This window comes from Gopherus flavomarginatus, chromosome 5 (genome assembly GCF_025201925.1).
Source record: "Gopherus flavomarginatus isolate rGopFla2 chromosome 5, rGopFla2.mat.asm, whole genome shotgun sequence".
Taxonomy (NCBI): domain Eukaryota; kingdom Metazoa; phylum Chordata; order Testudines; family Testudinidae; genus Gopherus; species Gopherus flavomarginatus.
In genome coordinates, this window is record NC_066621.1 from 73,358,121 (window position 1) to 73,372,557 (window position 14,437).

General features: G+C 39.5%; 1 protein-coding gene across 1 annotated transcript in view; it reads right to left on the reverse strand.

Moving 5' to 3' along the window:
- The window catches only part of SLC6A5 (solute carrier family 6 member 5), a 48,171-nt gene extending 34,301 nt beyond the window's left edge, over positions 1 to 13,870 (reverse strand). Inside the window, exons 1-6 of the mRNA XM_050955398.1 lie at positions 13,858 to 13,870; positions 13,481 to 13,612; positions 12,819 to 12,992; positions 7,867 to 8,008; positions 7,302 to 7,434; positions 1,533 to 1,667 (exon numbers count right to left, since the gene is read on the reverse strand). Coding sequence (XP_050811355.1) covers positions 1,533 to 1,667; positions 7,302 to 7,434; positions 7,867 to 8,008; positions 12,819 to 12,992; positions 13,481 to 13,612; positions 13,858 to 13,870 — 729 coding nt within the window. The remainder of the gene's footprint in view (positions 1 to 1,532; positions 1,668 to 7,301; positions 7,435 to 7,866; positions 8,009 to 12,818; positions 12,993 to 13,480; positions 13,613 to 13,857) is intronic.
- Between the last annotated feature and the right edge of the window lie 567 nt (positions 13,871 to 14,437).

The window sequence follows — 14,437 nt, forward strand, 5'->3', positions numbered from 1 at the left end:
GCTACAACACCTGAACTGATTTCAATGTTAATTATCTGAACCTGAACTCCAACCCTAGCTCAGACCTGAATTTGATCACTAAAATCTAACCTAAACTTAATATGCCTCCATGGATGAATGTTCCTCCATGGCCCATCTGCGAATCAGTATCAAAGTAAACACATTATACATGTACATCTTTGAGGTTTTAATTTACTAGCTGCTCTAATAAACTACTTGTTTTCAAACATCAGTTCAAACTGTATGGGAGGGAGCCATGTTGAAAGCTGAGAAATAACCTTTCTTCCAATCCTTTCCAATTCATGTTCTAGTGTTTAGCAGTACATATAGATATCAAAAATTCTTCAACCCTAACCCTTATATATAGTTAGGGGTTCTAGTTACCTATGATATTGGTTATAACAGATGTTCTATACCTGCACATTTGCACTTCTTATAAAGCAAAATTACTGATGGAGTAGAGTTACATAACCTGATCTGATAGTGATCAAAGTAGGATTCACTTTTCAGAATAATCTTAATTTTTTCCAGTGTGTATTAAATCATTCACCATGAACCCTAAAGTAATCTACAAAAAAAAACAACAAACCACCACAACCTTTGGTAAATTTGTTCCAAGGATTAATCATCCTCACTGTCAAATATGTACAATTTATTTCCAGTCTGAATTTGTCTAGTTTCAATTTACAGCCATTGGATCATGTTATACCTTTCTCTGCTAGATTGAAGAGCCTATTACTAAATAGGTGTTCCCCATGTAGATACTTAAAGGCAGTAATCAGTCACCCCTTAACCTTCTCTTTAAGCTGAATAGATTGAGCTCTTTTCTAATCCTTTAATCATTCTCGTGGCTCTTCTCTGAACCCTCTTCAATTTATCAACATCCTTCCTGAATTGTGGGCATCAGAACTGGACATGGTGTTCCAGCAGCGATGGCACCACTGGCAAATACAGATGTAAAATAACCTCTCTACTCCTACTCTAGATTCCCTTTTATGTATGCTAGGATCGCATTAGCTCTTTTGGCCACAGCATCCCATTGGGAGCGCAAGTTCAGCTGACTAGCCACCATGACCCATCACATCTTTTTCAGAGTCACATCTTCCCAGATAGATTCCCCCATCCCATAAGTATGGCTTATCGTCTTTGTTCCCAGAAGTATACATTTACGCTCAGTCGTATTAAAACACATGATTTGCTTGCCTCCAGTTTACCAAGTGATCCAGATCACTCTGTATCAGTGACCTGTCCTCTTCATTATTTAGCACTCCCCCAATTTGTGTCATCCATCACACTTCTATTCTCAAATACCCTGCTTGGGGAAGTCACCTAAGATACATACCAGTCACCGTAACACTTCTTAATGTAACACAATGAAACATACAATAAATTAGTGATATGAGAACAAGATTCCACAGATGACATTTTCAAACACCAATACTCCACATCTCAAATATGTTTGTAATAAGCATTAATAAGTCTGATAGGGAAAATAAACTCATAAAGTGTTATAAGTGGAATAATGAGCCCACCATAGCATCAGTTAGTTTCTCCCACTTAGGCGTGATGAAATACCAGATTCCAGCCCCAGCGCCTGGCAAGGTTACTCCTCTGATAAGCAGGATGATGAGCACTACATAAGGGAATGTAGCAGTAAAATACACGACCTAGAGAGACCACAAAATGTTATTGACTTGGATCTGTATGAGGAGACGAAAATAAGAGTAGTCCACCACTACCTAGAAATAGCAATTTCCCAGCCACATACATTGACAAATTAGCCCAGAGGAGGAGCAGAGTGGGAAGATAAGAGGTTTATTTCCCAGGGATCCTGACAATGCTGTCATTGTTACACCACTTCTTGCTAGTGTCAATAGCAAAGGCACTAAAGATTAGGTGCAGAGAGCTGGGGTGGTAGATAGTTAAGGGAAGGGCTTTGGAGCGGAGCCCAGAGCTGGAGCATGGAGCTGCTCCAAAGCAGTGGAGCTGCAGGTTTTTGCCTGGAGCTGGAGCAGAGCCGGAGTACAGCTCCCAAGCCCTGGTTAAGGGGGAAAAGGGAAGAGATAAAAGTTGGAGTTTACAACCAAATTCGAACATCCTCAGCTGGTGTAAATCAACATCGCTCTATGAGAATAAAGTGAGCTAGGCCAATTTATACTGGTGAAGAATCTAGCCTCTCTCATTTTCCAATATCGGCTAAATCTGAAGTGTTTTTGTTTGCACTTCTTAAAACTTATATAGAATTAAAACATTAATTATGGGCCTGATCCAAAGCTCATTGAAGTCAGTGGAAATAATACCATTAATTTTGGATTAGGCCCTAAGTATCTAGTGTCCTGAACACATTTGATCTATCATTTAAATTATGAATTATTCAGTACACTGATATGTAGAGTTGTTCCAGCTGGTCATATAAAAAGAGCTGAGTGAATCAAGATCTGCTACAGGCTATGGTGTAGGGTCTAAAAACTGAAATCTTTTATATCCTGCAGCTCCTGAAACTCTTATTGGGACTGAGATCCTTCACCGCAACCCTCTTAATTGAGATGACTTTTGAACATACCTTCGCAGCTTCCATCTCACTTGAACCCATTGGTACTCCATTGGTAGCCTACTCCTCTCTGTCTCCTAAGCTTTTGTACAAGGAATCCCTGCTGGAGAGTTTCATTGGAATACATGGAGCATCCAGGGGCCATAAATTTGGTATTTTTTGTCTCATTGCAGTGTTAATAAAAATTATGATTGTGCCAAAGCATAATCATTTATATAGTTCAGAACCACGCCAAAAAGACAATGCTATAAAATCATTTCATTACCAGATAAACTCTAGTGCTGGGCAAATAAATTAATGAAATGGTTTACTCAATAAATTTCATCTCTTTTTTTCAGCCTACAAACAGATCACAATTTTCTGTATTTACTCATTCCAAATTCTACGTGAATTTCAATAGTAAATAATTCTTGTCCCTGGTCATTTGGTTGTAATATTTAAAATTTGTGCTGTAATCATTATGTCACATGACTTTTAATGAGACATATGCTTAAGTCATTTTTAAAAGGAATTTAAGCTCCTTAATCACTTAGTTATGAAAATATGTATAATCATCGAATATTTGTAATCATGGGATGTGTGGAAGAAACATCTTAACAAAAGCACAATCTCAAAATCTGTATTGACTTTAATGATACTAGAAGCATTTTTCATGGAACTTCAGTCAACAAACACTCGGCACATTATTAACACAGTTATAGATAACATGAATGCATCATAATTAATATTGATATAAATGCATAGCAAATGAATAAGCCAGGACTAACTGTGTGTTTTGAAGTGTTTCTGGTTAGGAATCTTGATATTTATCTCTTCCAAAAAAAATAAAATTTGAAAAAGCCTAGATTTTGAGTTGGCAGTAGACATTGCACCACTGAGTTATTCCCAAAATAGATACACACCTGACTGGAAAGTCCAAACAGTAATACTGTTTTCATTGAATAATAATTATTCATCAAAAAGGAACATGCAGTTGCAAAGCTTATGATGGTGGCCAGTGGAAAATTGCAGTTAAAAGAAAAATAAGATGCTGCAGTTTTCAGATACCTGAAATATGCCATTTTTCTAATTAAGGTGAAAAATAAGATTGCCAGTGTATGGCTTCCTAATTCATTGTACTGCTTTCCATATTATGTTAAACAGTTTTTGCGACAAATATCTCCAATTAAAAAATAAAGTAGAAAAGGGGATAATTCTACATCCCTTTCTTTTATTTCATTCAAATTGCTATTAAGATCTGAATTTGGCTTGTACTATTTGAAAGGTAGCATGATTAAAGAGTGCATTCTACCAAATGAACGCCCAGCCCCAAATGGACACAAAGGACTATTATGAAAACCCTAGGCACCATTCATCCCTAATATAACTCCTTTATTGTCAGAGGAGTAACACTAGACATGAATGTGGCCCAGTAACTAGAAAAACTGGATGGCTCAGCCTTTCATCTCTAAGGACTTGTCTACATGAGACATGAGAAAGTTACGCTGCTTTAAAGGTGTCATTTTTAAACCTATTTAGGTAAATTGGTACAGAAGTTTGAATGGGCACTCATTTCAGTTTAGCTGCAGCTTTGAGCCAGGTCACTGTAATCCTCCCCTTCCATGGTATCACAAGTCTTTCAGGAGGTGAACCCTACAGGACAGGCTTGTAACAGATTGGTAGGGCCCTGAAGCTTCATTACTTCTGGCCAGACTGAACCTGTTCTGTGGCTACATGGAGAATTTCAATCTTCAATGCTTACAAGCCAGAGTTCTTCCATGAACTCTAGGTTCATTAAAAGAACCAGTTTTACTACTATATGCAAGTCTCAGTTTATTCATTTCTGGATCTTTGTTCCCACACCCTTCACAAAGCAACTTTTCCCATCAGACCTGGAGTGCCAAGCCCTGCTCCCACCCCTGGAACTTCCAGCATTGCCAACTTCAAGAGATCAAAAATCATGAGACAGACTCCCAAAAATCATTGATTGGCCTTAAAATCAGGACATCTTAAAAAAAGATCATATTGTATTTTTTAGGTCAGTGTCTTGATTTTTGAACTCCCCCGTGGTGTGTGCATGTGACAATTAACATTGCCCACTCCCCTACGTGTACTGGTGATTTTAGGCCTCTGCTGCAGGAGCTCTCACCCCCCACATCTGCCCATCTCCTGTCCAGCAATTAATCCTGTCTCCCAAGCAGGGGCGGCTCCAGACCCCAGCATGCCAAGCGTGTGCTTGGGGCAGCATGCCATGGGGGCACTCTGCTGGCCGCCGGGACGGTGGCAGATGGCTCCGGTGGACCTCCCGCAGGTGTGCCTGTGGAGGGTCCACTGGTCCTGTGGCTTCGGTAGCGGGACCAGCGGTCCCTCCGCAGGCACGCCTGAGGGAGGTCCACCGGAGCCATGGGACCAGTGACCGGCAGAGCGCCCCCCACAGCATGCCGCCGTGCTTGGAGCGGCGAAATGTCTAGAGCCTCCCCTACTCCCAATCCCGTCAGTTTTCTCCCTACCCAACCCCCCTCAGTTCATCCCCATAGACCCCATCCCCCCTACTGCATCAACCCCTACCCTCCTCAGTTCATCCTTCCAGCACTCACTCCATTTGCTCAGAATCCATCATCAGTCCAGCCCCCTCCACCCCATCAGCCCTCATCCTCTTCATTTCAGCCCCTCCTCTGTAGCCTCCAGCCTCACCTCTGCTCCTTAGGGTTCTTCACTCTCCCCCGGCCTGAGGGTGCTGAAGTGGGGATCCCTCTCCCATGTCCCAGGCTGGCAGGGGAGCAGCCACTCAGGGTCGTCAGCTGGAGCCCTGGCTGCACATAGCATTTCTAAGTAAAATTAAGCCTCACTTTTAGAACTCTACATGTCAGGCTTTTATTCCAGTTGATGCTTATTTGAGGTTGGCCCTCCTCTGCTTCTATCTTTCTCAGATGAAATTTCTCTTCCCTGTTGGGGTGTAGCCAGCTGTCTCTTGTTAGCTTGCTAGCTTTGTTTATCTGATATGTAAATGAATTATTTTCTTTCAAAGTACTTTGGAATTAACTGCCCAGTGGAGAAACCACATTTCTTTGTTTAGGATGGGGTAACTAATGTTTGATTGGAAACATTTGTGGAGTGGCTGAAAAAAAAAATCCTGACCGAAAGTTATCTTGTGAGACATGAATGAGGCTTAATTTTAGGTAGAAATTGTACCTTTTGTACTCAATTTGAAAGAGTTGTCATGTCTGAAATTCCACAGCTACAATGTAATAACTATTTCCTGAGAAGGAAGGGGTGTCTGGACTCAGATTTGAACTTGACTCCCCCAGTTTATGAAGTGAAGTTGCTTAATTTCCATGACTGCAGAAATGATTGTTACTGTATAGACATTTATCATAATTGCAGAAGTGTCACTGTAACTGTTAAAGGGGCTTTCATTATGAACACTGAACAGAAATATGAAAGGTTGTCCAAGTCTCCTGGAAACATAATTGCCAAATACATTAAAAAGCAGTGGATCACTGTTAAAGTCTCTGCAGATCTGGGAGTGAACATCCCACTAAAAATATCTGCCGATTTCCACTGGCTTTCTAGTTAATCAGGAATGTAGGAGCAAATACTAATAGAATATTTCACTGAAATTTAGTTACCAGCGGTTCTCAAAATTCATTGCACCACGACCCCCTTCTGACAACGAAAATTACTTCACAACCCCAGGATGGGGGACCAAAGCGTGAGCCCACCTGAGCACAGCCGTCCTGGGCAGGGAGGAGGGTGGGCCAAACCCAAGGGCTTCAGTCCCAGGTGGGGGGGCCTATAACCTGAGCCCCACCACCCAGGGCTGAAGACCTTGAGCTTTGGCCCCAGATGTTGGGGCTTGCACTTTGGCTTGTGCCTCAGACGGTCGTGCTTGGGCTTGGGTTTCGGCCCAGTTCCCAGCAAATCTAACATCAGCCATGGCAATCCCATTAAAACAGGTTTGTGACCCACTCTGGGGTCCTGACCCACAGTTTGAGAACCGCTGAGTTCTGGGATGCAATCCTGCACCTAGAATTCCCCCTGAAGTGAACAGAAATCTTGTGTAGAGCTGGGCAAATAACAGATGTTTTGGTTCACTGGCAATTCCAAAAACAAAAAACAAAAAAACACCCATTTGAGATTGCACCAAAGATGGCACTTTTCAAAATTGTTGGCAAATCAAATAGAAAGAAAATAATTTCTGCTCAAATAAAATGTTTTATTTTGTTTTTAAGAATTAATATTTTTTAAATTTTCTTAAAGTTAAAGGAGATTTTGCAATGAAAAATCCTTTTGAATCAAAAATCAAAATGTTTTATTTTTTTAAATTGCAAAATGAAATATTTCAATTTTTTTCATAATTTTTGACCAAAACAATTCAGTGAAATCAACACAAATTTTCAAAATGTTTTGGTGTCACCAAATCTGCATTTTTGCTCAAAGAAGGTTTTTGTTAAAACATTTTGCCCAGCTCCCACCTTGAGTGACAAGGAAAATAGGCCTGGATTCAAAATGAGATCACTTCACAAACTTCCCATAAAATGGGATCATCCCCTCTCAAAATGTTCCATAAAGTAACACCAGCATCTCTTCCTGCCATTTTCCACTGGCCCTGCTGATGGTACTTAGTAAGTTCAACTTCCAGTCAGGTCCCATAAAAACTTTTGCTTTTAGCAACTTCCAACCGATTCACTGTCTTAAACTATAAGCGCTATGGATTTAAAGCAACATAGTGTACTGTTTCTGGTTTAGTGTGGTAAAGTAATATTCTCACTTTTCCCGATGTCTTGATTCCTTTAGCCAGGGATGCGTACACAATCGCCCAAGCCAGAAAGAGAGCAAGTGCCAAGGGCCACCTGATTTCACCAGGATATTCAATCCCTGCAGAAATCTTCAATACAAAGTACCTGAGAGTCAAAGAGTTAGCGACAATGATTGCAAGCTGCATTCTTCCAGTGTAAGGATCTACATTAGACATCGCTTATAGTGCTGAGAAGTTTCTCTGAGCTACCCCAAAGGCTTCAGTAAAATTCACCATGTAGTGTTATGCCTTTTATTAATAATTTTTGTTTATTATTATTTATGTGCATTGTGGCAGCGCCTAAGAGAGACAGTCATGGACCTGGATTGCATTGTGCTAGGTACTGTACAAAACAAAACAAAAAGATGGTCTTTTTAATCTTGAAACTTAGCTCTTATCTTTCATGCCTGAAGGACAGTTCTCACATGCTATAGTTGGTGTCTTCTGGAACCAATCATAAGTGACCCACTCAATTTAACCCCCAGACTTCATTAGCAGAAAAGTAACCTGACATTTTCTAATCAAATAGGGGTCTTACTTGAAGTACTCTTCACTTCCACTGACAAAAGTCTTGTTTCCTTGGCTGGTGAAGTTAACCATAGTCAAGTTTGGATAGGCACTCATACAGAAAGTAGAGTTCTTGATCTGTATATTTGGGTGGTCATCAATGATGCACGAATCTGTTAAGAAAAGGTACAAATAAAGTACTCGACTAAACATTTTTGGGACTGATGGGGACAACTCTGAACATACACTGTATAATATAGATCTATTTAATGGTGATATGTTACGTTTCTATAGCACCTTGGAACCAAGGATCTCAATTCATTTTATAAATATAATTTTTATTAAGTCTCAATACCCATCTCAGATAGTTGGCACTGTTATCCTTTTTTTCACCAATGGTTAATCTAAGGCACAGAGAGGTTTAGGGACTTGAGTGAATGGGAGATATGGGTGAGCAAATAATGCAGAATTGACCCCCAGTTCACTTACCCAAGGACAATATTAATCTGTGGCAACACTGAAAACAGAACCCAGAAGTCCCATCCACTAAAAAGATGTAAATACAGAGACAGAGATCCAACAAAAATTACACCTATGAAAAACAATTGTACTCCAAAACACACCACTGTAAATGTTAAAAATAAGGTAATATGGTTGAATCTTAGCCGTATATGGATCCAAACCAAACCCTAAGATCTATTTTGAGAGAGTTTGGATTCAGATATAAGTTTTACGTTGATACTTATCCTTACAACATTCAAATAAATTCCAGATCTGAAAATCCCCAAACTTTAAGGGTCTTCAAACTGGATGGGAATCCATGTATAATCTGAGGCTACTTTAGTCTGAACAGAAGCCCTCTGTGATTACAGAAATGATGGTCTTTGCCGAAGTTCCCAAAGATCACCAACAAATGTAAAACAAACAGGTTTGTTAATTCAAGATATTTCATTTGAGTAAGAAGTATAAATTTTCTAAGCTGAATTGCCAATAGACAGCTAGCATAGTCTCTCTCTTTCTCAATATTTATCCGTATCTTCTGAAGCTCAAAAACTTCCTTACTTGTAACTTACATAATTCTAAACCACTATGTTCAGTTACACTAAACAGAATCATTCTGTTTAGTGTAACTCCTTCCTGAAGATATCATTACTGGCAATTTTAATAATTATTTGAGACTATACAAAAGAAACATGAAATACAAAAATATTTCATAGATGTTTAAGCATTGCCAGCAAGGCATCACTTCCCATTTGTATTGCCTGACACAGCCAAGCTAAGCTCTCTGATAAGAGGAAAGCCCAGACTTCTCTGAAATGGATATTGTCACACTGCAAAGCAATAAGCAAAGAAGGATGTGTTGAGCTGTCATCTCCTTTCCCCCCAGACTCTAATGATATCACCAAGTCCATGATTCCCCTGAGCTCTACCTGCAGGCAGATATGGAGATCAGCAAAAGTGACCTTAGCTGTCACCCTATGAAACCTGCTATGAGTTTGTTGCAATTAAATGTATAATTTGATATTTTCTGTTTCTAGCACCAATTTCAAAGCTACTTACTTGTTTGTGATCATAGTTCTATGGCTCTCTAAGGCTTATTCTCAATGGCAATGAGAAGAGACAAGTCTAATACTTCTGTAAAATATATTCCCCGAGAGTGTGTGCACCCGCATCCACAAGCGAGAGCAAGGGGTATATGTACAGGTGCATACAGTTTTAGATTGTATTGGAAGGTTTTCCTTAAATAGAATTATTAATTATTATAGTGTCTCTCTATGCATGCAAAGTGCACAAATATACAGGACACACTATAATAATATATCTACTTAAAGAAAACCTTCCAATCCAATGTAAATCCATGTGTACCTGTGCACATACACCTTGCTGACATGCACACAGAATAAATTATACAGATGTATTAGAAACATCTCTCCCCATTTCCAGTGAGACTAAGCCTTAAAGATCCATGGCACAATGAACAGTAAGAGGCTTTGAAATCTCTGCTACAAACAGAAACTATTAATCTACACGTCCAACTGCAACCAGCTCATAGGCGGTTTCACAGGGTGACACCTAAGGTCACTTTTGCTGCACTGCAGCAACTCTGCACAGCATTAACATTTAATAGCTTAGTTCTGTAAAGCTTTCGGTTTCCTTGCACTATCCTCTTAAAATCAGCAGAGGGCACAATTGTACTTTCAAGCACAAGCCCCTGCAATCATGTATAAATAAGTCTTCTCATGCAGTGCTATTGATCAAAACTGAACGTGCCACAGAAACAAGGATTACGCTACCTTGGAAGATGTTAACATGAAATTACATTTACATGGACAAACATTCATAATTAAAACCATACTTTTTTGAAATCAGGAAAGATAAGAGCAATTTAATTAAGTCCAGTGGTAACTGTGCTTGCTTTTCTGTAGAAGAAAGCTGAGACCAATCTCTGGCCTTTCAAGACCTGACTCTAATTTTTGAAGATAGACAAAACTTTTCAGTTGCTGAGCAAGTTGAAGGATAAACATGTCAGAGAAACTGACCACATTAAACCAATAAGAAAACCTGCAGATGGCACTCCCCAACTTTACAGATAGAAATGAAGGATCCTCAAAATGAGATCTGATCATTCCTGTGCTATATCTTTATAAGACAAAGCCCTTATATTCAACAACCCGTTTAGAACCATGCTTAACTTTAAGCACCTGAGGAGTCACACTGTCTTCCATGGGGCAGTTCATACTTAAGGATAAGCACATTGCTCAAGTGCTTTGCTGAATGGGAGCCATAGCACTGCATTCAGATTGTACTCTCTCAGGCTTCTTTGACGTTGAGGAGATAAAATACTTTAAGGGAATATAATGGTTTACATTTTCACCTTTAAAAGAGGCCAATGTTTACAAATTTTCAAGCAAATATATGAAAATCATTCATTGGCTTTATGAATTAGCACACAGTTCAACAGCTGTCTTTGCTACGTGCCTGAAAAGAAAAGGGGGGCTGGGCTGCTTATCTGGAAGTCCCAGGCAGATGTGAAAGACACACTTCAGAACACTAGAAGCATGAGTCAGATTGTACTATGGATCAAATGCAACCCTAGCATAATCACTCAACTCCATCAAAACAGTTGGGATTGTAGCAGGGCTGAATTTGTCCCTATGCTCTTGAAATTGGTCCTCAAGGATCCTTTTCTATTGACATCAACAGTATAGGACCAAATCCTAAAAGTTCAGACCTCCGGTGCATGATCAGTAATTATTAACATTTTCCTAACTTGTTGTTTTAGTAGTTATAAATTATTTGCATTATCCTAGTGCCTAGGAGCCCTATATCTGTACAACATGGGGGTTTAAACCTCAGAAGCAATGTCCTTGTTTCTTATTATGTTGCCATTGTGTCCTGTAAAGCTGAGCAAATAAATCATAAGGTGTAACATATTCCATTAATTTTTCTCCCTGTCCAGTTTGTGCATCATTCACTAACAGGTCACAGATTTCTTGAATGTATTAGTTATTTGAAATGAGATATTAAATAATTTCTGTAAATAATTCTGAATCTGTAGCTTGTGCGTGCACAGTGCATCATGAGCTCTCAAGATTGGCAATGCAAGCAGTTTAGATTGGATACACAAGCCACTTAGTAGGTTTCTTTTCCCTGACCAAATGAAACTCTTGGAATCAGGTTCTCAGGCTGAACAGTACAGTTACAAATTTGAAACTGACTTTCCTTAAACAGCCACTTAAAATCCACTATTGAGTAATGAGCAAGTGACCATTCTTGCTAGCACACTCCTTTGCTGGAATATTTTCAGGACTCAAACACAATAGAGACGCAAATACAGTTAAATTAAGTCTGATTACAAAGATTAATCAATATAAAAATTGAATGTATCAGTTTTATAAAAGCCAGATCTGAAGCCCATTGAAGTCAATGGGAGTCTTTCCCCTTACTTACATGGAATTTGGACAGGGCCCTAAATCTGCCACAGTAGGATTTTAGTGGATTGTACAGTGGTCATAGTCATAAAATGAAACATGTGACTCTGGCCTGCTTTGCTCCAGCAGATCAGGAGGGAAACTTGGGAAAGATTTATTCCTGATGAGTTAGAAATTAAAGCAATGGGTGAAATTGGTTCAACTGAGCTGGTCAGTACTGAATCACAGTACACAAACGACATTTGTCTTCTACTCCCCACCCTCTCAAAACATGTTTTAAAAGTTATTTGTTATTAAGTGCTGCTATAAAAACTCTTCAACAAATAATACCTAACCACAAATGATTCATCGAAATGCTCGATGGCACAAGCAGGTGACTGCCATAGCACTTCCAGTCTCAATGCACTAAAATTCATCTGGTATTGGAAGCACAGATGGAAGGAACCTAAAAAGAACTTGCAATACCATTTTACTGTTAAAAAGAGCTGATAAAAAAACACCATTTATTTTTGTGGGAAGTTTAAAAACTCCCACCCCTACACACACTAATTTTCAGGTTTTAGATTTTGTTTGTTTCTGTTTTTTAAACCTGTTTTCAGTAAAATTCTTTGGCTTTCAGTAAAAATTGTAAGTTTTCATAAAAAGTCAAAAACTTTTACTGAAAACCAAAACTTTTCACCAATAATATTTTGGTTTCCAGCTTCCAATTTTTCATGGAAGAACTGAAAAAAAATTGACAAAAATCAATATTGGCCAAAAAGGTCATTTTGGACCTTCTTTATTATTGTTTTTTTCCAAAATAAAAAACAAAAACAAAATGCAACCAATGGATCTAAGAAAAGAGTGCATGATTATACAGATCACTTTAAACCAACTGCATCAAATGACACTGCCAATGACATTCAGGATCTGACTTCAGTGGGACTGTTGTCGAAATAAGGACTGCAGTGTGAGTTCCTAATAAAGTGTCATAGGTACAAAATCTCCTCTGACCCAGCTTGTAAGGAATGTCCTTTAAAATAAATTTTTTAAAAAGCGTGTCACAACTTACCTAATAAAAGTTTTCTTTTATCTTTGCAATCTGGTGTATTCCAAGGATTGGTGCAGGAAGCCCAGGGTAATACACGCACAAAGGATGCAAAAAGGTAGAAAAGTGTGTAGCACATAATAATATTATAGTATATGGCTATTAGAACAGAGATGATCAGCATAGCAATGCCACAGCCTGAAAAAGAAAGGAAACGAAAGGTTAATACAATCACACATATTCCTGATTACAAACCTATACTATCAATGGATTGTAAAATATCCAAACCTGACCATATCATAAGCAGAAAGACATTTTTCAGCTGTTGCACATATAAAAACCGTTTCCTTGAAGGCCCAGCAACAATACCCCAGCATTAGCTATGCAAGTCACTTATTGAATACAGATCAGTATATATTTTTTTAAAATTCAGTTATATAAAATAATGATATAATTGTGAAGTTAACACAAAATATTATTTGGATTTCCTAAGAAAAAAGAGGACAAGTCAAATTAACATTCCCTTTTGCAATAACATTCCAAGGTCAAATGAAGACTATAATGCATGGTTCAAGTGACAATGCCATACCAAATAAAATCCTTTACAAATATCTGTTAAAGCTTGAGGCAACTCACACTTCTCTACAGACATTCCCTTAAACATGAAGGGGAGGGCTGATGCTCACCTTGTAAGGCTGGGATGGCTTTCCAGACAGACACAGGTCCCTGACTAGCAAACTGCCCCAGTGAAACTTCCAGGAAGAAAATGGGTATTCCAGCTAGTGCCAGCATCATCAAGTAAGGGATGAGAAATGCACCTTGGGGAAAAGAGAAGAAAGATCTGAACTGCAGTGGGAAAATGCTCAAGCTGCGGTAATTCTCAGCATCAAACACCAATCAAGTTAACAAAGATTCCTGGTATTTAGGAAGCCTTAAAAGAACCTGGTCCACTAGCGTATTAGGGGATGAAAAAGGCTGATGCAGTGGGAACACCGCACACTCTAATCTGTTTAGAAGGGACACTGTAGGGCGTTTTGTTTCAGTAAATTAATCTTAAACATACTGCTCACCGCCATACGTTTGACTAACTCATTAAGAAGGACTAGTATTGTGTCTTGAGAAAAGTCTTGTTCTAATTATATGAATCAGTCCTTATTCATTCTCCGGGAGATTTTATTTCTGTACTTTGCCACATTCCAGGGGTTCTTATTTTGTCTGGAAATGAATACCAGTCTCGCTGCAGGTGGTAACCCCTATTTAATTAATTAGCGTCAATTCCCCTCATCATCAACTGCAACGTGCTTCCTTGTCCGTGTTTGAAGGGAACCAGTCTCCAGTGAGCTTGAAGGCCAGGGGCGGCTCCAGGCCCCAGCAGGCCAAGCGCGTGCTTGGGGCGGCATGCAGCGGGGGCGTTCTGCAGGTTGCCGGGAGGGCGGCAGGCGGTTCCGGTGGACCTCCCACAGGCACGTGCCATTGTGCTTGGGGCTGCGAAATGGCTAGAGCCGCCCCTGGTGAGGGCAAGAGTCATTGGTGCAACCAGCTGGAGTGGTCAATGTGGGGAAAAAGACAACTTTACACTCATCATGCCGAGATTCTGGTGTATTAGAACAACAGAAGGGATCTAAATCGAGGATGAGATGAGC